This window comes from Stylophora pistillata, chromosome 12 (assembly GCF_964205215.1).
Source record: "Stylophora pistillata chromosome 12, jaStyPist1.2, whole genome shotgun sequence".
NCBI classification, from domain to species: Eukaryota; Metazoa; Cnidaria; class Anthozoa; order Scleractinia; family Pocilloporidae; genus Stylophora; species Stylophora pistillata.
The window spans coordinates 25,598,884-25,622,964 of NC_142530.1; the positions used below are offsets into that span (position 1 = coordinate 25,598,884).

The window sequence follows — 24,081 nt, forward strand, 5'->3', positions numbered from 1 at the left end:
AATTCAGCTTAGCGTTTTCAAATCTTGTATAATGCTAGTCATTTTAAATAAGAAAATTGAAAGTTTTTCGCCAAGATCGCCTCGCGAGGATCCTCGCGCAACGCTCGAACAAACTTGCCGTCTATACCGTCTGCATGCTGTGAAAGTGCCTTGGAAATTTCGAAATTTAACATCAGTGGTATATCATGCTTAGTTCTCGGATAATTAGGCTAGTTTCCATATCTGGTCATAGTTGTTTGCCTTGCGACGAAAGAGAAAAAAAACAAAAACAATAACTAATATAATGTTTAGACTCAATACAGACGGAGGACGCCATGAGTTCAAATTACAACGGAGTCACATAGAGGTTAAAGCGTTACGAAATGTAGGGGTGTGTGTGCAGGGGTTGGGAAGGGAGGGGGGAGTGGGTCATCGAAAACCAAGCCGACTCGTGCTTAAGTAAAATTTCCCAAGAATCTTTTGACTTGGTTTTTAGCAAAAGAACTTCTTTGCAACCCGCGTCAGAGTCCAGCAAGTCCGAGACCGTTTGTTATTGACAAAGTCAAAAGAAAATAGAAGAACTTTATATTCTCCTGGCAATGAATAAGAAGCCAGTTTTTTAACAAAAGAAAGGCTCCTATAATGTGTTATTTTAACAAAGAGCGATCCCAATAAAACATTTCGTGGAAAGCCTTCCTCTTTCGGATCGCGAAACTGAATATTTCTCCGAACCAGTTGTCTCCGCAAGTCGAGGAGGGCTCTAGCCTCGCCTCAGTTTCAAGATCTACGTCCTTTTAATCTTTGAATCAAGCCTTCCTTTTTAATTGACAAAAATTCAGAATTAAAAGGTGAGATCTGCCGTATAGATGATAGACTTCAATATTATCATTTGTATTCTACAGTAGGTGATATAACCGAGTTCTATTGGTATTTAGTATAATTTCAGAGCTGAGCAAAGGGTTTCCAGCAATCTGATTGGTCGAGCGGTTCCTTAGATGACGCTATATAAACCGTTCCACGCGGTTTATATAAAATGTTAGAGTAAAATGTTAATAAATGTTACTAAAACGTTATGATTTTAGAAATTTCCCTGTTGTCCAGCTCTGAAATTATACTAAAACAATTATTCGCCGAAGGTGAGGTGTCAAATAATCCCCTCGACTTCGTTTCGGGGATTATTCGACGATATTCACCTCACCTTCGGCGAATAATTGTTAAATACAAATTGCCATCATTCTGGTTAGGTAACTGAGTTGGGAACCAGCTTTGCATTCCTTTCTTTAGACTTTAAGTTAAGTACATTCAAAGTCACTAGCTAAGAATTATATTGAAAAACTTTTCCGCTGAGAACAGTGGTGCCATATTTATTTACGAGCTCTACGGTATTGTCCGGTAAAGACATAGGAAATTGAAGTTTATTTTATGAATTAAAGCAACAGACTGCGTTTGCTATCGGTTTACCAGCGTAATAACCCGCTAAAGATGCTGGGAGAAAAGTTTAGTAAATCACTCGCCTCCGGCTCGTAAACCAATAGAAAGTGCGTTCTATTGATTCATTGATTCTAAAAGATATTGCACCAAACTTTGACAACTCACCAAGGCTAAATTGAGGTAACGCGGCCTGTTTCCCTTTTGAGTCCATATGATCGTCAGCATACGTGCTCGCTATTAATTGAATTTACGTTCGCACGGTAGAAATTCTATTTTAGGAAGAAAATACATCCAAAAGAAGCCAATTCGAATCGTGAAGTCAAGAGGAAATGTCTGTGACAGGTAAACAATAAACCATTATTTACTTACGTCCGATTTTTATAACGAATGATGCTTCTCGGTTACACAAATTGGATTTTGTCACTGATTGGATTGGCTATTTTCATAAACAGAGAATAAAGAGGCTACTTAGGATCAATAAACTTGACCTAAACACTTTGGCAAAGAATAAGGGCTCGGTCTTTTCAAAAGAGGAAGCGGGTTATCTTAAAAGAGGCACGGGTATGTTGTTAGCCGAATTCAGCTTAGAACATTCCTTGGCGAGTCAAGAAGTATTTAGTTTGAATTTTTTTGTTAGGAAGACGAAAGGAAGGAAAATTTTGGAGAGTTTCAAATGCATTACAAGAGACCTTTAACGAGAGAGCTCAACATGATACGCATTTCGCTTATTTGGCAGCTGCTCAATGTTTTTACTGGGTTCTTCTTCCGCTTTGAGCCATTCTGTTATCAAAACGATCGACTCAAAAACAAAATAGAAAACTTTAGATAAACTGCTGTTAATGCCAGGACTCTCCATGCTTTTCCCGCGTTTAAACAATCTAATGTTTTTAGTGAATACACTTAGAATTAAGTCATAGAACAAGTTAAGCTTATTTCTTAAGCCTGTAAGCCATATCAGAGTAGTGCCAACGTCATCCAGAGCTTGCCATCGAGAAGATTCCCTTTAGCGTTTTCACCTTTTTGAAGATATTTGGCTCTAAATTTCTTATTTCCTCAGGCTGGTAAATGTCTTAGTCAGCTTCAGTGTTATATATGCAACAATGGAATCATCAATTCATGTGAAAGTTCGTGGTTATATTAACTATTCCGACGCGGCATTTTAAGAGACTCTTCAAGAAAACTTTTGGAATTTTTAGTTAAACACGCAGTACTGAAACGCACGCTCTAAAATAGACCAGCCTCTGTGACGAGTATTGGAAAATTCTCTCATTGTATAAGTTTAGTCCGTGGACATGGGGTCGAAGATCCTTTTGAGAAGTGAGGTCGAATTGCTAATATCTGAAATCTGCGCGATGCTGAAAGATTTCACTAACGGATTCTGTGGGTCTCTGAAGTGCGTTTGGCAGAGACGAGACGCCACTTTAGACTAATAACCACGAACTCCCTTAAGCTGCAGAAAGAAGTGCTTTGAAAATCTTGCCTTACAATGATATGTTTAATCCCAGAATAGATTGCCTCCAGTCATTGGGGTAGCTCTTGTTACGAAATTACTGCCAAGATCGCGAATGGTATACAGTTTCTCCCAGGCTAAAGATAGCCTGCAGTCTTCCCTTTCCAGCTTAATCCGTTGTACGGGTCAGAGGAAATTTAAACACGGTGGCTTGCTCCTGAAGTTTGCACGGCGCCGACGCTATTCAAATGTTGGAAATTTTTTGGTGATTTGTTTTCATTCGCCTAACGGAAAGAGATGGGAAAATAGTTATGAACTGTTCGTAGTTTGCTAAGGTGATAAATTTACACAAAATGGAATGGGTCTCACCACAGTTTTCCTGGAAGAGATGAAGCTTAATAATCATGATCACTTTACCTTGAGAGTTCTCCTTGTTCACAAACTGAAAAGCAAATATTTACATAGATAGACCTCACAAGGGAAACTTCTTGATCAATTGACTTGCTCACTCATCTAACTACCGCTAAGACGCTATTGTAGGAGAGAAATTTTTGTATTTCGAAAAGCCGTCCATACGAGTTTTCTTTGATAGAAGTGTAAATCAAGTTGCGAGCAACTTTTCCTTGACCAGTACACTCAACTACGTGAGTTTTGTGAGGTTGTTAGTACTCATACAATTATTGTATGAAAGCACTCTTGAGCATGCGCATTGAAACAAGGGCCTTGTAGTCCCGCCAAAATATATATACAGAACACAACTTTCTAGAAATGCTCCGTTTACAAAAAATTTTCCGTCTTCCTTAAAGGTAGCCGGTGTTTTCAAATACTTTCGCTGTGAAGAGCGTTTTTGAAAGGCTCTGTTTCCAGTGGTCATGCATTCCGATCTTCTGATCTTTAATACGATGAGTGTGAACGGTAAACTTGACCGTACACTGGCGTATTTTAGTTTAATGTAGCCTTGATGAAGCTTAGTTTGGACTAAGCCTTTAAGTTTATCGTGGGAGCTTACCTAATTTAGCGGCAGCAGAAAAGGACAAAGTAAAAAAGAGTATTCTACACGTCTGAATAAAAAGTATCTTAGGCGTTAAATTCAAATTTAGCTCGAGAATTGTGCTTCCAAGCCGGAAAATTCTCCGATCACCGATGCCTTGATTATTGATATCGAATTCAGATGAATACTGTTTTGTTTTTGTTTTACTTTTTTTATTTTTCAAACTTTGGTACCGCAAGCCTCGTTAGCTCAGTGGTTAGAGCACTGGTCTTGTAAACCAGGGGTCGAGAGTTCAAATCTCTCACGGGGCTGAGAGATTCGTTTTTGTTTTTTTTGCATCAAAGTACAGAAGCATTTCATTTTCCTGAAGTTTTTGATTCGATTATCACACGAGGTCGCCTCGTTAGCTCAGTGGTTAGAGCATTGGTCTTGTAAACCAGGGGTCGAGAGTTCAAATCTCTCACGGGGCTGAGAGATTCGTTTTTGTTCTTTTTGCATCAAAGCACAGAAGCATTTCATTTTCAAGTTTTTGATTCGATTATCACACGAGGTCGCCTCGTTAACTCAGTGGTTAGAGCACTGGTCTTGTAAACCAGGGGTTGAGAGTTCAAATCTCTCACGGGGCTGAGAGATTCGTTTTTGTTCTTTTTGCATCAAAGCACAGAAGCATTTCATTTTCCTGAAGTTTTTTATTTGATTATCACAGGAGGTCGCCTCGTTAGCTCAGTGGTTAGAGCATTGGTCTTGTAAACCAGGGGTCGAGAGTTCAAATCTCTCACGGGGCTGAGAGATTCGTTTTTGTTCTTTTTGCATCAAAGAACAGAAGCATTTCATTTTCCTGAAGTTTTTGATTCGCTTCTAACATGTGGTCGCCTCGTTAGCTCAGTGGTTAGAGCATTGGTCTTGTAAACCAGGGGTCGAGAGTTCAAATCTCTCACGGGGCTGAGCAAGATTCGTTTTTGTTCTTTTTGCATCAAAGAACTGAAGCATTTCATTTTCCTGAACTTTTTTATTCGATTGTCACATGTGGTCGCCGCGTTAGCTCAGTGGTTGGAGCACTGGTCTTGTAAGTAGGGGTCGTGTGTTCAAATCTCTCACGGGGCTTTCATTACCTTACGTCGCTATTAATATTTTTCGGACTTAAAGTATAACCTGCCACACAAAATGTTTTCCCAACCAAACCAACATGGGTATTATTAATAATAAATAATAATACTAAAGTCTTTATTCCATCATTAGATAAAACTACATATCTTATGTTACAATGAATTCGGAGAAACTACAACAGAAATCTGCATACATATTATGAATTAAAAAGTATGTCATTACAATAAATGGAGCTTAAATATCAACCTAATTACAAAGGTGTTCATAAAGCGCTGTGTATTAATTTTCGGGCGTGCGCAGCCTATTTTCCTAAGATTGTGTACATATGTCTTTTGGACAGGAATGATGTCTTTCAGGGGGTGAATCGAGGGCCAGAAATTGTAAGGTTCCCAAAGTCACGGTATTTCTTGTGACTCTCTCTGAGAAGTTCTCAAGTGGAAACCAAGTTATGCTCTGTATTCGCTTACAAGCAGAATTCCTTTTTAATGGGCTTCATTCCAAACCCGATTTCGCTATTTTGATAAAATTGGATGAGATTAGAACAATTATGGAACATTTTAAAATCAGTAAAGTTCAAGGTGAAAATAGATTGATAAATTAATAAATATATGAATGATTTAGATGATAAATTGTATTAATATATCGTTTGCAGTAAGCAGCCTAGAAAATTTTCCATGCAGATACTTAAAAAAAAAAAAATCTACGAGAGAAACTTTTCAACGAAAAATAATTCATGAGTAGCGTGCTACAAGTCATTCCCGCTCTCCCCTCCCTCTCAACTTCTCTAATGGTCCGAGATCTTTAGTCTCCAGCTGTAGAATACTCAGGGTATCAAAACAAACAACTTAAATTCAATACCCTTAGATAAAGATAGCACTTCTGTTTTCGTGTTCTTCCTTTTGATATTCCCGATGTGATGATGCGCAAGGTTATTGTATTTCTTTCTAATGATTCTTTAATAAGATTTAGCAAAGACACTGTGTGGTGTTATACCTGACACATCATTCAACTTAGATGCATGAAATGAGAGCCTGACATCAGGCCAAGCAGTATTGATATCATCGTAATCATTACTATTATCATGATATTAGTAGTGGTTGTAGCAACAGAGGTGAAACTGGTAGAAGTAACGGCAGCTACAGCAGCAGTAGCAGTAGTAGTGGTACTGTAGTAGCAGCATGGAAGTGGTAGCAGCAGCAGCAGTAGTAGTAGTAGTAGTAGTGGTAGTAGTAGTAGTAGTAGTAGTAGTAGTAGTAGTAGTAGTAGCAGTAGTAGTAGTAGTAGTAGTAGTAGTAGTAGTAGTAGTCAGTAGTAGTAGTAGTAGTAGTAGTAGTAGCAGTAGTAGTAGTAGTAGTAGTAGTAGTAGTAGTAGTAGTAGTAGTAGTAGTAGTAGTAGTAGCAGTGAGTAATAGTATCGTAGAAGTATTATGAGAAGTAGTGGCGGCAATAGCAGCAGCAGCAATAATGGTAGCAGTAGTAGAATTGATAGTAGTAGTGGCAGCTGCAGCAGCAGCAGTAGCAGCAGCAGCAGCAGCAGTGGTAGTTACTGTAGTAGTAGAAGTATGATCACGGTAGTAGCAGTAGCAGTAATATTTGTATCCGTGGCTTTTGTTATTGTTCTTGTTGCTGTCTGTAGTAATCCTATATAATTCAAAAATTGTGTGGCTGTTTTATTTCATTTTCAGCCGACCGGTTAGAGACCCACTCTCTGGGAGGTGAAAACAATTAGAGAAATTAACAATTACGGCCTTTTTTTCTAATTGAACAATTTCAGCGTTAGTCCTTATGCAAACAGGTTTATCTCGTGTGAGCAGAAACTGTTTCCTCGCCAACTGACCGCTTAATCCAATCGACAGTCGCTTAATTAATCAACAGAATTCATTTTAAAGCAAGTGGCAAAAAAAAAAAAAAAAGATACAGAGACGCTCAACTGGAATTTATATCTAGCGGTGCAATCTGCACTATAGCTAACAATGCATGGCGAATAATTTCCGTCTTCAAAAATGTAAACACTGTTTTGTGCGAAAACATTTTTAAGCAAGCCTAAGGTTACGGAAAGGATTATGAGATTACGCTCAGGATCTTTGCTTTAAAATCTAATTGTTTGGTTGTTTCTTCTTACACTATAATCTGCTGAAACTTGGTAAAAGTTTTACCAAGTTTCAGCAGATTATGGCGTAAGTTGACATTAATGGTACGATGCCAGATTTTGCAAATTTCCGAGTGCAGTAAGTTTCAAATTATCAAAATACTCCTAATAACGACTTGGAAAACAGAAAAAAATATCTGCGCTGATTTACGAACGACCTGGAAAACAGAAAAAAATCTCTGCGCTGGTTTACGAACGTAAATGAAATTATTGTTCCATCCATAAACGCACACGGTTCCTAATTGCATCTTTTAGACTCGAAGTGGCAGAGAAGACACGAGCAAGATTTCTTAAGCTTTATGTTCTGACAAAACTTTATTTTTTCACAATAGATAACAGAAGCAAGTATAATCTGCGGGAATTTATATCTACTCTTTGATCACTAAAAGTGTTCAAGAGAGTTGGAGCAGAAACTTGTGCTAACCCCGCTTGCTTCATTTCCTTTTTTCCTGGCTTCAGTTTGTTTCAGAAGTTTTCTATTAAAGAAAATGAAGGCCAGTCAATGAAACCTGGTTTAAAACGTGGCTTACCAGACCGAGTCCTCTGTTAATTTCAGATGGGTGGCAAAGCATTTCGAAGAACTGAGGTTCGATTCCTTGTTAAGACTCAAACTTTTTCCTTTGTCCCAAGCGCGTGAAACACCCAGCACAATGCAATCTTCATTACTCCTTTAATTCAGCCCATCGAAGAACGAGCTCTTTACGTTTTTCATAACCCCTTGCTTTTCCTTTACCATCTTTTCACATGGAATGCACATGACTGTTGTTTTGGACATGTTTTTTTTTTTTTTTTTTTTACTTCTACTTGCATCCATTCCTTTCAGAGGGAGGGAGAGAGAACAAGAGGAAACCCTCACCAAAGGAAATAGACTATTTCTTTATCTTCAGGGTGTAATAGAAAGACCTGATGCCAAAGGGTGTGCTCGAGATTCATAGTATGCTACGTTAGAAAAAATTAAATTTTTGACTAATCGGATCGAGAGCGGCAGATTGAACGTTGAAATTATCTTCAATTCATTTATTTATAACCGAACCTGTATTTTTTTTGGTTCCGTGACATTCCTTCTCGTAAATACATTGAATAAAGACCCGTTTGAGGTAGAGATAACTGATGCCCCACGACCCTTTCGTACCAAAGACCACAAAGTTTAATTTTATGTATATGAGTTTTTTTTTGAACGAGTTTCCTTTTTTCATACTTCAGTTCCGAACTGTTAGTAACCAAAATACTATTTCCAGATAAAATATAGACTAATGATCTTCAGTACGTGCATAAATTTTAGCCTTGAAATCAGTACCCCCGGGCGTTTAATCGTGAGGTGTGTCCAAGCCTCTTTCACAAAGACTCGCCAAGAGAATTCGAACAGTTGCTATATTATTATCGTAAGCCATTGTCTGGCCTTTGGAGTTATCTCTAAATCAGTCATTTATTACCTAGTCTGCACTAGTCTGACATCGTGGTATCTTAACATAACTCAAAAGTGAACATAATGTATATAGTTCCATCAGGGCATGACAAAAATCATGTGCCGCGACCCTTAGAAAAAAAACATAAAAACGCCTCAGTTCAGTTTTCCGGCATTTGGGGTGTTTATCGCTGAATCCAGTTAAATATTTATTTTCTCATTCATTCGCTTGTTTCTCAGAGAACAGAGAACAGAGTATGTTATCTGGCGTAGGAATGAGTCGAATCATTACGCATATAAATTGCATCCCCGCTAACATACACGACTCCTCCAAGCCATGGGAGGTATATTCAGCTGCTTTGTTAAGGCGATCGCGAGCTACTTCTTCCATGTTCCAGAAACGCATCGTTTGGATTTCTGCGTCTAGTAATGGGTGATGTTCTATCTTCTGTGGTTTTTTTTTTTTTTTATTATTATTATTATTTTTTCTTTTTCTGCTCTCGTTCTTTTTCCACCACCCAAGTGGCAAAAAGACAGGCGACGTCCGGTTATATAGCGCAGTCTTTATTTCTTTCTTTACCAGAATAACAATGCTGAAGGTGTGTTATGAAGAACACGGTTAGATTTTCTGACTTTTTCGGGCTTCTTTGTTGCACTGAATTTCTTAAGTTTCAACTCACCTGCAAGGATCAATGCTTTTATTGATTTTCATCGAAAGGTCATATGAAGTAGACCCGAATTTTATTTATTAAAAAAGAAAAAACTGTAATCAAATCCATAGCTTATTAGCATTATCACCGTTTTAAATATGGCACCAGAGTTTAATCTTTATATTTAGTGTCCCCCATTAGCTTATAGCTAAAACATAGACACTTAAATAAAGTTTTTCATTCATTCATTCATTCATTGTTATTGTTAGTATTATCATCATCATCATTATCACCAAGACAAGCCGAGAGAATATTAAATATACTTTAATAGGATCATAAGCTTGTGACTGGCCTGAAGGATCATCTTAAATAATTTATTTACTTACCAAGCCTGCAGTTGTCTGATATCGTGGTATGCCGTCTCAAAATCACACGGAATATAGGTCCCATTTGTGGCAAAGACAAATGACTGCGCGACCTCTTGGTCCAAAATGACCACCTATACGTCTATTTCTGACTTAGGAAGTTAACCATGGAATTTGTTCCCGTGCTTTTTTCTTTTTTCAGATTAGTATCGAGTCTTTTCTCCTCATTCTCAGCACAGTTTGTATATCAGTTGTAGGCCCTGGAAGGAAACCCTTGCAGAGAGCTGAGCAGACTTCTTCAAACCTCTTCAAGTTTACTAAAAAAACAAAAAAAAAAACACTGAGAATATGACATCTCAGACAGAGAATGATAAATGGACACAAATTTGTGAGATCTTATCGGAAATATTCCTTCGAATACCATCAACTTAAAGCTTTTTATTCCCTCTGATCAGTTGTATAAGCTAGGACTTAATTTATGGTAGTAGCAGAGTGGCTCACTCAGACTATAACTGATTGTCGTCGTAATCAACCCGATGATCGCACTCCGTAAGCACAACATGATTGTTGATACCCAAAACGAATCGATGGCTTGTTCCAACTCAATTTAGCAGAATTCACTGTCTAACTGAATTCAATAGCACTGTCTAACTGAATTCAAACAGGATAACTATTGTAGACGCTATGTCTCTATTTAATACTCTTCCAAGCGAAATCTAAAGTCTTAGTGATTATGACAGTTTTAGATTAAAATTATATGAATTTTTATCATTGCAAGCTTTCTCTTCGATTAAAATTCTTCATTCGTATCTTTTTCATTTATTTACCTGTTTATTATTTTTTTTTTTTTTGATATCTTAACCGTGTAAACTAGCATCAATTTTCCGCACCCTAAAGTTTTTGTGTTGTCACTCCCTTAGATATGATCGTGGTCCATAAATGTTCTAGGTTAACAACAGATCACAGAGATCCATTTTCTAGCCACCGCTTCTAAGGCCGCCAAATTACTCAGCTTTCGGAAAAACCCGAAGATAACACATTTCATGTTGGGAACAGGTTAGAAGAAGTGCGGAGCTCGAGACACCGATACTGGAGGTCGAAAATTGTAAGTCGGAACTTGACTGTCGCATAGGATATAAAAAATCGTAAATCCGAGACCGTAAATTTTTAGGTCGGAAATCCAATTTCGATTGCTTGAAGTCACAACAAATAGTAAAGGGTGGCTTCCGGAGTTCATAAGGTATACATTTTGGTCTAAAGTATATTTATACCGGAAAAATTAAAGTTAAATTCCAGCACGTGAGGTATCACGCGATAAATCTCATGATCAGCTGGGGTTGATGATCATGAACAGGCCAGGTCAGGGTGTATGAGACCGCAATTCAAACTAGCTAGCGGTCATGCCACGGAGCACAAACATGGCGTCGAAACCAATTTTAGACTTGAAACAGTCCACTTTATTTTTACTGGTTATATCACGGCCAGAATAGCGCAATGGCAGCAAACGGATAAGTGAGAGGAGTTTCAGTATTTGTGTGTTGTGGAGTTTCATTTGTTAAGCCCTGATCTTACCGAACTTGGGCAGGACTCGAACCAAAACTGCGAGTGTGAAGTGGGAAGATGACCCTCGTGTCAGCCATGGCAACTATATAGCTAAACATGGATGTTCCTCTTCAGTTAGGAAACTTAACAAACACTGAGTGAAAGACAGAAAGGGCGTTGATCGTGCATGAAGGAGGAATTTCAGCCGAGTTTTTTGCACATTGCGTTAACGCTGATTAATTAACATGAGCGCAAATGGAATCGCAGTCGACGACGGAAAATCGAGTGAAGCCCAAGTGGTGGAAGAGAGAAAAACCGGAGCAGACTGGATTTCCCGCTTGTGTTATGAACACGGACTTTTTTGTGCCACACATCCGAAGTTGGTCATAGTATTTACTGCGATGGTAGTTTTCTCTTGCAGGTAAAGGGAGTACCACGATAAATAGTTGTGAAACATGATTGTGTCATGATCAACCTTTCATAGCCGATCACATGGCATGGGATTTGCATGGGTGATTCCCCTTAATTCTTTTTTTTTTTCGTACGTGGAGCTGAATTCGACACCTGGAGTAACTTGCGATCATTCACGTAATTGTTGAAAATGTTTATTTTAATTGTTTTGATGCGTATTCTGAAACCACACACGTACATTCATGAATCTTTCTATAAGAACAAAAGTCGATCAAACAGAGGTTTACTTCAGAATTTGGCTTTTAAATAAACTTTTTTTATCCTTGAATGGATAAACCTCTTAATATTTCCAATCTGTGTGTAAGGGAGGAGAGGGGGAGAAGAGCAGAGAGGGAGTTTGTTAGTTTGGTTTAATTGTGTTGAGGTGAAAGAGGGGGATCAACCATGCATCATCCCATTCTTTTGATGGATGAATTACGCTCTTCCAATTATCCAATAGTTTACTATACAGAGTTATCTTTGTGAAGTCATCATTCCTTGTGTTAATTTTGATAGTGCTCCTCTCCTGTCAATACCACTATTTGGAGGTTCTGCTGCTATTGAGTGGATAACTCTAAGTTCATCTGGAGTTTATGTTTCTGACAGTCAGGGTAAAACACCAAGGATCTTACAAGGAAATGACAATACAATACCAAGATGGGTAAAAAAATTATCTGTCTTGTAAATCATTACTTCTTCTCTGTGAATGTTTGAATCCAAGAGTAACAGATGGTTCCCTGTGATTGTTTATTTATGGGTATTCCTAGCCCTTTGATTATGGATATTGACAAATATCTCAGCTATGAAGCAGAGCAGAATTCACTAATTGATTTTCTAAATGGTAATGAATAGGGACTTTAAGCAAACCATGACAGCTACGGCAACGAGAACGTGGAAAAACAATAGATCTAATTAGCAGAACAATAGCCCAGCACATGCGTTTTAAAACTTTGTACATTCTTAGCCGTCCTTTGCAAAACAACAACGTGAAATCACCAAAATTTTCGTCATCTGCAAAGCGAGACTACAGCGGCAAATTATTTTCATTTCCATTTGTAACTCAACACCACTTTTATGGGTTATGTTGAGTTTGAGATCTGGTGCCCTATGAGACGGTAAACACATGCAGTCGTTTTCGAAATTCTAACTAAAAGTAGAAACTCATTTTTTTAATCGACATCTTCTGTAGCGTTGCCGTACTGACTGCTTAAAGTCCCTAATGTTACTGTCCTCTTCATTGGTCAACTTTAGAATTATCTCCACCAAGTTGATGAGAATACAAGTTCAACCACTTATACTCTACGTTCTGTGACAAAACAGGATGGATTGCCCAATTGGCCATGTATCACAGATTATACCTTTTTAGAATTAACAACTATTCGCTGAAGGCGAGGTGAATATTGTCAAATAATCCCTGAGACGAAGTCGAGGGGATTATTCGACAATATTCACCGAACCTGAGGCGAATAATTGTTTTAGTATAATTTCAGAGCTGAAAAACAGAGAAATTTCTAAAATCATAACATTTTAGTAACATTTATTAACATTTTAGTTGAACATTTTATATAAACCACACAGAGCAGTTTATATAGCATCATTTAAGGAACCTCTTGACCAATCAGATTGCTGGAAACTCTTTGCTCAGCTCTGAAATTATACTAATACATGTTAACATAATTATTATGTTATGAAGATCTGAAAAAATTAATAACTCCTTAATCCTTTAATTACCAAGATCTGATAGTTAATTCTATTCTCTAGCTACTACACATTTCCTTGTAAATCAGTTATGAGAATTTGGTCTTTGGATCCAGATTACAACTTCTACCTGATAAGTTTATGTGTTCTTACTACCTGTTTGCTGGATAATATATGGATACTAAAAGTGGAGAAGCTTTAACCCTCTAACTCCCAGAAGTGATTAACCTGTAACTTCTCCCTATAATATCCATACATGATCCAGCAAACAGGTAATGAGAATACTCAAACTTATCAGGTAGAAGTTGTTACCTTGATTGAACACCAAATTCTCATAACAAATTTACAAGGAAATGTGTAGCAGCTAGAGGGGAGAATTCATAATCAGATCTCTGGAGTTAATCACCTTTGGGAGCTTAGGGTGAAAACTTTTCTGTCCATTTTAAAATGAGCACATTGATTATTATACATGTTAAGACAATAGTCTACTATGGCCTTGCATTTTACAGTTGTTTTACATGTATTTGATGGTGGTTTGTACCTGCTTGCAGTTTGTAGGAGATCCAGTGTTGTATATACAGCAGTTTATACTAATGGTGCATGTAAGTCCTTGGAGACCACATCTTCAGAGTAGCTTGGTGATCAAGGAAGCACTCAAACCTGCTTTTAACATCACAAAGCACATCAATGATTTCCAGTATCAGGACAGGTATGATTTTACTACTGCTGCCATTACCAAGAACAGAATTCATGGACCTACTGAAAAAGATTACACTTGCATACATATGTATTTCATATGTTTGTTGTTTGATTTATCATCTACGGGTTTATGTCGAATTAATTTGATGGCCTGCTCCCAGTTGGCTTGTTAGCTCAATTGGTAGAGCGCTGCACTAGTATCGCAGAGGTCAGTGGTTCGAATCCCGTACAGGCCTGAATTTTTTTCAGGTCTGATTTTCACTATTGCTTATTTAGTGCTTTACTGCGAAGGATCGTGCACATATACGTAAAGATTACACTGCTGCCATGACCTTTTTACCGAAATGCTTTTATTTTTATTTGTAAATGTTTTCCTTTTCCTCAGAAGTCGTTCAGTAAAACTCAATGATGTGTGTTTACAAGTGAGTTCAGGTCCAAGCATTTCACAGTTTTCTGGCCTTGGAATAAATGACCAAAAATACCTTCCAACAAAAGGGTGTTTGTTGCTGTCTCCGGCAAATCTGTGGAACAGGAGCCGTGAAAGGTGAGAAAGAGCTAACAATCCTCTGTTGACTCATCGATCATTTGATGAAACTAAGGAAACTTTGGGATGTGCATAGCATCAGCAGAGTAAGTGAGTAAGATCTGTGAGATGCTGGCAGATTATCTTGTATTAATTAAGATCAGTTACTGTTTTGTAACAAACAAACAGTTGAGCTCAGTATCATTTTGAAAGAATCAGCCTCTGAAAGCTTTAATGAAAGCAATGTGCCATTCTTCATAGCCGAGTGTAAACACAACTGTTATGAACAGAATATTGTTTGCAGCAAAATACAGTTCAATTGTGCATGTACACTGCATCACAATTAAGTGGTCCATTGCAAAGGCAGTTTGTTGAAGGTCACACATGATGCTGGCACAAGCAGTGAAAAAGAAGGAAAGGTTGCATCAAATGATAATGACATCATTTGTATTACATTCATTTTGATAACTGTTGCCACCACTTCAACTTGTGCATTTGTTTAACTGTTTAAATACTAGACTGAGCATGTTATTCCCTACTCTTTTTTAAGATTTGATCAAGATGCTTCAGTTCTAGATGACTTGTATCCATTTAACACTGGCTTAAAAGGTTAGATTTAGAAATAAGTTTAGCATTTGCTCTGGTACCAACTATAAATTAGCTCTTTAAGGTTACATTAAGTCATTTATATCATCTCTCTGAACCTCAAGGAATTACTCAATCAGACAACATATGGTAATGACTTTGTTCTAATATTGAGCACTGCACAATGTATTTGCTTTGAATTTGTATGCAACGTGTCAGTATATTTGGAGTTCTAGAGCATTTTCATCCCTACCCAAAGTGAGGTTATCGGAAAATCTTGGAGGAAGATGGGCCACAAGGCAAAATTTTAGCCTTTAGTGAATGTAATAAAACTGGAACTCTCAGATGGAGGGGGACAGGCAATACCCCTATGAGGCTGATGTGTAACATTTACTGGAATGCTTAACTGGACTGTAAGCTGACAAATGTTGATGAGATTAATATTCCACTCTACACTGTTACAGAGTACATACTTGGTTTGCCAATCAAGCAAACTGGAATCTTTCCCAGTATGAAGGCAGATGGACCAAATCATGTCATCCAGTATGGAGTTACACTTGTGATGTCATCACACAACTCAAGGTAAAGGCAATAATTATCTAGACTTAATTACACTGGAGCTTAAAAAAGAAAAAAATCACCACCAACTGGAAGAGTTCAATTAGAGAATGGAAGGAATCATGTGACTGTTAAGCTAAGGTTCAAACTGGTATATCACAAATGCGTCATTGAGGGCCTGTTTTCATGGAGGTGGAGGACCCCAGGTAGGCGAGGTAACCAGCCTAGGTGGGGTAACCCACCTGTCTATATATCGTAATCATGTTCACATGATAGGTAGGGTAACCCATCTAGACAGGTTGCCTGGTCTGCCAGTAAGGGAAATCCCATCGGCTAGGGATGCAATTTTTCCATGTACGCATCTTATAATGGGGTAACCCACTTAAGGGGGGTTGCATTCATGCTACATTTGCAAACACGTCAACAACTTCACATGGGATTCAGGGGTTGTAAGATTGTAAGTAAATGCAGGCTATTTTTCAACCTCAGCTTGGTGGGTAACCTCACCTAATACTTGGAGTCACCCACCTTCATGTAAACAAGGCCTGAGAGAAACTTTTTTCCTGAAGCTTTTAGCGTTGGTTCTTTCACTTCAGGTACATTGATGGACTGAGCAAAGAATTGAAGAAGGACTTTCCTCTGGCATCTGCTAATGAAAAAGATGAAAATGTCAACAAAGATAACATTGTGCACATATACTACAAGGTAACAATCCTGAAATTCTCAAATAAAACTGTTTTATGTTATGGTATGCATGTTAGTGAACTCTACATTCTGATTGGTTTTTATAACTTTTATTTGTTAGTGGTGGTTCCTCTACTTTCAAGCTTCTATAATGTTTTTCTGATTTTTCTTCTACTCCACAGGGTGAGGACAGGGAATTACTCGAGCTTGCTCCACTTTGTGTTACATATTTCATTGTATTTCTATATTTGGCATTTTCTGTTGGTAAGTTGAAAATTAGCAATAATTTTTTAAGGTCTATTTCAATATTATTTTTCTCATTGGTGGAAACCGTTGTTTAGTTGTCCTCACATGTAAGTGGATGAGGAATCTGCAACTGTAGGTAAAGGAGATCATTGTATCCCTTGGATATTCCTTTACATTTTGGTTTGAGTCTGTCTCAACAAGGCATTATTGGTAAGTTGGTTGTGCTGTTATGTGCATGTACCCTTAGGTGGCCAGGGAGTCATTACCAGAAGAATGACACAGTTCCTTTCAAGAGGAGCTTGAGTGTAAGAAATCTCACTGCCATAATTTATAGTGAATTTCGGATTACAAGAAAATATGATACCTGAATGCACCAGATATGTATTTTAATGTGAAATTTTTACCCCAGCCTATGGGTAATCAGTTTTTCAAGAACCCACTTAATCTTTTTTAAGTCCTAAATAATTATATGCTTTGTTACAGGAAAGATAGAGATGGTGAAAAGTAAATGGGGCTTGGCATTCAGTGCAGTGATTTGTGTGATAGCCTCCCTTATCATGGCCTCTGGACTGTGTTCTTTCTTTGGCCTTGTTACCACTCTAGATAGCAGGTAGAAGCATGAACATGAGTTTTATTTGAACAGGTGAAATCATGTCAAATCTCCCTTAGACATTTAAGTAATGCAGACATTTAGTTTAACTACCCTTCAACCAATTTAATCTTCGTGGCTACCTCCATACCTATTTTTCACATATGATGTATTGATGATATTTTCCATTTCTTGACTTGCACAGTGAGATTTTCCCATATCTTGTGATTGTGGTTGGTGTTGAGAACATCCTGGTGATAACAAAGTCTGTTGTTTCAACTCCAGTGGACTTGGAGGTCAAGATAAGAGTGGCTCAAGGTATTAAGTCATGTCCAAAGAGCAAAACTTCATATCCAAGATTTTATGATCGATTTGATACAATCTTGAGTCTCAAATTTCTTGGGAAAGACCATGAATGTTTCATGATGCAAAAAAATTACATCAATCAAGAAATAATGCTATTCATTGTTGTTAGAAGAAGGTGAAAAAAGGAGGAAAATCTGAGTTTCCAATGAGGAATCAAACCAGGTGGGCAAGTCCGTCCTCACAGCCGGTCAATTTTCCCAGTGCCCGGCCCTATTGGTGAATAGAAGTATAGTGAGTTTTGTGGTCAGCCCACCCTTATATTTGTCTCAAGCGATAAACACAGATATGTGACAAAAGTCCTGTACACTACTGATCCTAATAGTATGCCAGGGGCTTGTAGCCAGGGGCTTGTTGCCAGGGGCTTGTTGCCAGGGGCTTGTTGCCAGGGGCTTGTTGAATATAAACTTAGTAATGGACTTGTGTGTGTGTTTGTCAGTCATCCAACGTTTTCATATTTTTATCACTTTGCAGGGCTTAGCAGAGAAGGCTGGTATATTGTAAAAAATCTTTTAACAGAGATGATCATTTTGTGTACTGGCTTTTTCACCTTTGTCCCGGCTGTGCAGGTACCAGCTTTTTCAATTTTCTTTCAAATTTGCTCACTTTGTGTATGTATCTCTATCTCTCTTTTCATTTGTCCAGTTATCTCCTCAAATTCCCTTTTTTTTTTGCTCTGACTTGTTACGATCGTTGGTAGAGAACAGAACAAGAGAGACGAGTGCCCGTGAAAAATGGCAAGAGTAACGAGTGCCAAAATTAACAAATTGAATCTTCTTGTTCTGTATGCTTTTTCTTTGTGATTTCAGGAGTTTTGTTTTTTTGCCATGGTATGCCTGCTGTCAGACTTCTTTCTTCAGATGGTTCTGTTTGTTACAGTTCTTTCCATAGACATCAGGAGAATGGAGGTACATTCAGGATGCACTGCTTACATTTCTACGTTTGTTCTACATGCACCCCCCCCCCCCTCCCTCTAAAATTACGTTGTCTCGGTTGAAACAAAACTTACCTCAATGAAAATCTGTTAAATTGTCAAATGACAAGTGCATTTCGGTGTGCTGTTTTGAATATCTTGGCAGTTGAGAATTTAGATGCTATATAACGGTTCATTTTTGTATCTGTTTCGCTAGCTTTCGGATCTTCAGAGGCAGCCAGTACAGGTCAGGCAAAGGAGTCTGTCAGATGGATCGCACCAGGGTAAGTTATTTAAACCAGAATTTAAAAGAACGAAAAATAAAAACAAAAGTGTAAATAGGTCATTGAATAATGGAATTCGATAGCTTTTAGTGGCTTTTCTACCATGGTATATGAAGTGGCAGTCGCATCCATATGATTATGTTAAGGGTCAAATTTTTTCTTGGTTGAGACACTTTTAAATCATATGATTCTAAATAATTTAGAATCGGTCTAAATCATATCAATATTTGTTAATTCTGATATTTTCTTTTCTTTCATCCTCTGACGTCAGCACAAACTCCTCCGTCACCAGTGCCAGGCTCCCCTCAATCTGCACAACGAGTGCAGTTTTTTGGTTTGTTACCTCCCCTGCCGCAGTCGTCAGTGAATAATCAGGGTGACACCCCAAGGAAGTGCCCTGTCTTCTCTAGGAGATTACCCAAGAGGCTTAATTTTGCATACTTTTGGGCAAGAACGAGAATAGTACAGAAAGCGTGTATGGTAAGACAAACGGGTTGTACTATTTTAACTGCTTAGCGAGCTGCAGAAGTGGGCAGAAGTAGGACTCCGAGATGAACATGAATTTTGTGTTTAAAAAAGTTTAAACATTTCTCTTTTGTGCGTGTAGCAATCTTCCAAAATTCCAAATATTCCTTCCTGCTTTAAAGACAAACATTTATACGCATAAATCGTTAAAGTTTTTCTTAGTTTGTAAAAGTTAGTTTTCTTAATCCTTCTGTTTTATCTAACCCCCATACGTGTAGGTATGCTTTATTTGCTACTTTGTGTACATCTTGAAGTCTCCGGGATCAGAATCAGTGGATACCTCCCGAGATGCCCAAACGTCAGTGAATTCAGACAAATATATAAACATCAACGATTCATGGTTAGATTACAAAGAAAGCAAGACAAGATTCCTCGAGGGAGTGGACGAGAGTGGTAATTTGTCAGGATGGAAAGGCAACGGAAAGAAAAGACCAGGGTTTTCTTTTAAGTCTCCATCAGTAGAGTTATGGAGAGGTCTTTATCAACGGCATTGGCCTCAGGTGTTAAGTTACTACAACATAAGTCTCCTAGGCAGGTAAAGATAGATTTTAACTTCATAAAACAGATTTGGTATGCAGTGGTGAGAGTGCATGTGCGTCCCACCGCTTTTGCTTGGGTCTGTTCCCCGGACCCTGCGTTACATGAAGGTTTAGTTTGTTTTTTCCTCTTTCTTACTCCAATGGTTTTCTCTGGGTTCTTCAGATTTCCTCACTCCACAAAAACCGACAAACTAAATCAAAATTCGACCTGGAAGCTGTAGCCGAGGAGAGTCACTTCATGAATATGCAACAGCCAAATTCAACTCTATTTCTCTTTTCAATTATCATCTGGCCCAGAAAATACTGATTTAAGACGTTTTTTCTTGACTGCAAAACAATGAAAAGTCTTAACTTCCCCGAGAGGAATCGAACCCTTAACCTTCCGTTAGGATTGTTTCGCCAAGAGTTCAAAATTTACTTTCTTTTTATTCTGTTTACGTGTGATCGTGACCGTAACCACAGTGATGTAAGATGTTGGGTAGGGAAATTAGTCTAAACAAGAACCTCGACCCCTTTGATGAAAAAAAATCGATGGTTTGTGAAATGAAATGCCGTGATTACATTAGACTAGAATAAAATTGAATTGAATTACTTAACTTACCATAGCGGGGTTTCACACACCATTATGTGACCGCAAAAACAATCTAACTCGTTACTTACTTGTGTTCTGTTTAGGTATGTGACAGTCTTACCGCACGTTCATTTGGGCGTGAACATCGATACGGACATTTTTGTTACTGACCTGACTATGGAAGGTGACCCACTGTCAGCTGGCAGTCAAAGCTTCTCATCAGTAGATGGGACAGGAAAACTCCATCAATCTTTCGACGGAGCACAGGAGACACCCCCCGGAAATTCCGCGGGAGGCTCCGTAGCTGATGAGGACATTCGAGATGCGAGGTATTACCACAACGCTCTTTCGTGTATGGTACTTGGTGTAGTCGTCATGATAATTCTCTTCTTTGTGTGTAAATTTCTGAATGATCTTCAAGTCAACCCCAGTTCACGACAAGGGAGGAGAGGGAGAGGCCACCAATGTGATGCACTGGTGGAGTGCGTTCCCATCACTCTTAGAGGGCACACACAGGTATGTGGAGCGTGCAAACATGGCGTTCCTCTCTGTTATTGTGGTATGGTAGAATGAAACCACTAGAAGACTCGGTTCAAACGCCGACTCATTTGCGAGCGGATATTAATCTAATACTTGCGAACTGCGGAGCACGACGGCCAATGCCTTGGGCTTAATCCGAGCGAACCAAAAATGCCTCTAAAAAAAAATTAAATTATTAAAATTAATTATTAAATTTTTATTAATTGAAAATTAAAATTATTAATTTAAGACGAATTTCGTCAAAATATCAATCATTTTCTATATTACCGTAATCATTTTTGTATCATTATTACCATTAATGTTGTCGTTATCGTAATTTTTGTCATCGTCGTTAACTTATTGCGATCTTCATCCTTTTCCTCATCCTCTTCGCAATCATCATTGAAACTTTCTCTTGGTCCTCATCAATGTTACTTTCTCTTTTTATGGTTTGGCTGTAGAACGTGGAGCATTTAAAATGCACAGTATCATCCATCGTCAGTGTTTGTCTAAGTGGCCAGATATGTGTTTGGGACATCGCTACCGGTGATTGTTTAAGAGTTATGAACAGAAGGAGGTCAGTTTACTTTGAAACTTTCACTTTGAACTCTTTTTCGAAGAAAAAGGAATTTGGAGGGAAAAAAAAAAACACGGCGGCCAGACATTGTTTCATCAGACACCATTCACACCAAATCCTCAGAGCTAAAATTGTAAGAAATGTATGGAACACATTAAAGCGAACTTATTTTGAGATCTTGGTAGTAAAAGGGGTAATGCGGTTAAGAGACTTCGTTTCTCCTTGTGCGTGGTGAGCAAGGCCCATTACAAAGTTCATATATGACATGCATAGGCCATTGCAGAAACGTGAGAGGACTGGGACGAGTTCCTTATATTGATTACATTTAAAATCTAAACATTTCAACTGAATTTTTACTGAATGAAAAGCTACCCAGCTAAGTTTGAGAGTTTTCAGCGGAAAAGTGTCCAAATTGGAGCCTTGCAAAAGTTGCAAAAATTCCATACAAACCCTTAAAATCTTTTGCCCTGTCTACCCATGTACCCAATCCACACAAACTCTCTATTTTGGGTGATATTTGAAAAGCTGTCATTTTGCCATTTTCCTCCTCTAAATACTTCTATTCTTGCTAAAGACTCTCAAATTTAGTTGATCTTTCATTTGAATGTCTTAGTTTTTCAAACAAACGGAAAACAACCACACTCTTTCCCAGTCCTCTCACGTTTCTGCAATGGCCAAAAGAGTCTCGGTGGCTCAGTGATGAATTTCTTTCTTTGTCCCACGCTCGTGACGAGACGAAAAACATCTCTAATGTTTTTAAAAGTTACATTAGCGGCAATTAAGTTATTATAGAGAGTGGAAGGTCATAATCTAGCACTAAGGCATTGCTGGTCAGTTCCAGAGCCGATTCCTTTCGAAAGGAATAGTTGGAAAAAATTCATATTTTTTCGCAGTCCATTTCAACCAGATGCCTCGCCCAAGCTGAAACCAAAGCGAAAGAAGTCAAAGCAGAGGTGGATTGTTGATGCAGACAGTTGTTACACAACACACCGGTCTATAGACAACGTATTTGCTTCTAATGCGCATGTCAGCCCCAGGCCTCCATCGGACTTCGAATGTGCGACCTCTCGCCCCTTTACTACGGATGGAAATGGTGCCGAGACAAGAGATGGGGTACGGTATTTAACAATACATGAAGCGAAACCTGGAGAAAACGAGGTTGAAAATTACGAATATTCGCAGGACCCATCGCATGTTTCAAGTGGGAGTCCAAAATCAACAGGGTACGACTTCAGCAAATACGCTACCGACGTGGACATTTCCTTGTGGCCATCACGAGTGAGTTCCAGGGGTTCCTTCGCCGGTTCGTGGTCGAGCGCCGATGGAGATGATGTTGGATGGCTATCGAGTTCTGAAGGATCGTGCGATGAACAAGTCAAAATTGAGGTGCACGTGCAGAGTGATAGTTACCATGACGACCGATCTAACGGAGCCTCGGTGTGGTGTGTTGATTGTAAAGATGATTTGATGATAATCGGCTGTAGTGATGGAACAATCGAGGTATCTTTAAGCAGTTAAATTTGTTTCAATATCATCATTTTAATAATTATTTGAATATATTTTTTACTAATTTTCTTGTTGTATGTCCCCCTGATAATGGTCAGGTGACCCTAGATCCAACGAAACTCATTGGCCGGGTTGTTAAGACGAGGTCGAACCCAAACCGCGGTTTTACGCAAGAAGTGGGCCTTACGTATTATCTTTAAGAGTGTTGTTTCCATTTAATAAATGTCCTTCCTTCCACTGGTAGCTTTCGGTTTACTTGACACTGTTCACAAAAATAATTTTTCAGATAAAAGATTCAGCTAAATTCAAGACAGTTTAGAACGCGGTTTTGTAAAACAACGGCTAAACTTTGTTTAAATACCATGTTATTAAGGTTTAAATAATTAAAATGTTCCGTATGCTTCGTCTTTATTTTTTATTTTTTTGTTATTATCGGTTTTCAGATATGGAGTTTGCTATCTGGAACGCAGATTTGTGTTTCACGCGAGGGTAACATTGGCGTGACAAAACTCAGCTTTTTACTCGGAAGGTAATGTAAATAGAAAATGTGTCTCACGCAAACGATTGCACAGTATGAATATCTAACTTCAGTTGCTTCTTCCCATCTGTTTCAGTCCACAGATTGTTGCGGCCCGTTTGGATGGCACTTTAGAGTTATTGACTCTCGGAACTCCCTGCAGAGCCGACTTAAACGTGCCCCTTTTGGAGAGCTCCCCAATAAAGCGTTCCTCTCCAAGGACTACCCGAAAATTAAATACCCAATCAGGCGACGTTCCGGTGGTAGCACAAAGTAGAGATCCTACGTCAATTGGCGTCAATGGCTTACACGCGTATCCTTCACCGGAGTCTCCGCTGTGCAGGATTAGTCACAAACTTAGGGCTCACCATCAGCCTATTTGTGTGTTGGGTGTCATGGCAGGTCGGGTCATAACTGGAAGTCACGACAGAACACTCAAGGTTTGTAGACTCTGTGTTGCGTTTAACAGCTGGTTATCTTTGCATTAAGGAACAGGGAAGTTGGGCTCTTTCATTGTGTAGCCAGTCCCTCTGCCTTAAAAAAGAACTCTAGTTCAAACGTTTATTCGAAATTTTGACAGATAGGTGACTGCTACAAATCTGATTGCAAGTCAGATGAAATGCACATACTACGGTGTGCGAAAATTGAACAGTTTGTTTTTTTGTA

General features: G+C 38.5%; 1 protein-coding gene and 5 non-coding genes across 6 annotated transcripts in view; all 6 read left to right on the forward strand.

The window, feature by feature from the left end:
- Positions 1-4,089: 4,089 nt before the first annotated feature.
- On the forward strand, positions 4,090-4,162 carry Trnat-ugu (transfer RNA threonine (anticodon UGU)). Its single transcript has one exon. It is a non-coding gene; the product is annotated as a tRNA-Thr (tRNA).
- An 86-nt stretch (positions 4,163-4,248) lies between these two features.
- Positions 4,249-4,321, forward strand: Trnat-ugu (transfer RNA threonine (anticodon UGU)). Its single transcript has one exon. It is a non-coding gene; the product is annotated as a tRNA-Thr (tRNA).
- Positions 4,322-4,404: 83 nt separating this feature from the next.
- On the forward strand, positions 4,405-4,477 carry Trnat-ugu (transfer RNA threonine (anticodon UGU)). Its single transcript has one exon. It is a non-coding gene; the product is annotated as a tRNA-Thr (tRNA).
- Positions 4,478-4,563: 86 nt separating this feature from the next.
- Positions 4,564-4,636, forward strand: Trnat-ugu (transfer RNA threonine (anticodon UGU)). The gene has a single exon. It is a non-coding gene; the product is annotated as a tRNA-Thr (tRNA).
- An 86-nt stretch (positions 4,637-4,722) lies between these two features.
- Positions 4,723-4,795, forward strand: Trnat-ugu (transfer RNA threonine (anticodon UGU)). The gene has a single exon. It is a non-coding gene; the product is annotated as a tRNA-Thr (tRNA).
- A 6,117-nt stretch (positions 4,796-10,912) lies between these two features.
- The window catches only part of LOC111346829 (sterol regulatory element-binding protein cleavage-activating protein), a 17,195-nt gene continuing 4,026 nt past the window's right edge, over positions 10,913-24,081 (forward strand). The window contains exons 1-20 of the mRNA XM_088741311.1: positions 10,913-11,490; positions 12,036-12,180; positions 13,769-13,926; positions 14,302-14,460; positions 14,990-15,048; positions 15,489-15,606; positions 16,179-16,287; positions 16,449-16,530; positions 16,996-17,122; positions 17,307-17,419; positions 17,939-18,033; positions 18,274-18,372; positions 18,595-18,661; positions 18,933-19,141; positions 19,405-19,721; positions 20,401-20,812; positions 21,277-21,392; positions 22,286-22,892; positions 23,342-23,427; positions 23,513-23,855. Of these exons, the coding sequence (XP_088597437.1) occupies positions 11,315-11,490; positions 12,036-12,180; positions 13,769-13,926; positions 14,302-14,460; positions 14,990-15,048; positions 15,489-15,606; positions 16,179-16,287; positions 16,449-16,530; positions 16,996-17,122; positions 17,307-17,419; positions 17,939-18,033; positions 18,274-18,372; positions 18,595-18,661; positions 18,933-19,141; positions 19,405-19,721; positions 20,401-20,812; positions 21,277-21,392; positions 22,286-22,892; positions 23,342-23,427; positions 23,513-23,855 (3,597 nt within the window). The 5' untranslated portion in view covers positions 10,913-11,314. The remainder of the gene's footprint in view (positions 11,491-12,035; positions 12,181-13,768; positions 13,927-14,301; positions 14,461-14,989; positions 15,049-15,488; positions 15,607-16,178; positions 16,288-16,448; positions 16,531-16,995; positions 17,123-17,306; positions 17,420-17,938; positions 18,034-18,273; positions 18,373-18,594; positions 18,662-18,932; positions 19,142-19,404; positions 19,722-20,400; positions 20,813-21,276; positions 21,393-22,285; positions 22,893-23,341; positions 23,428-23,512; positions 23,856-24,081) is intronic.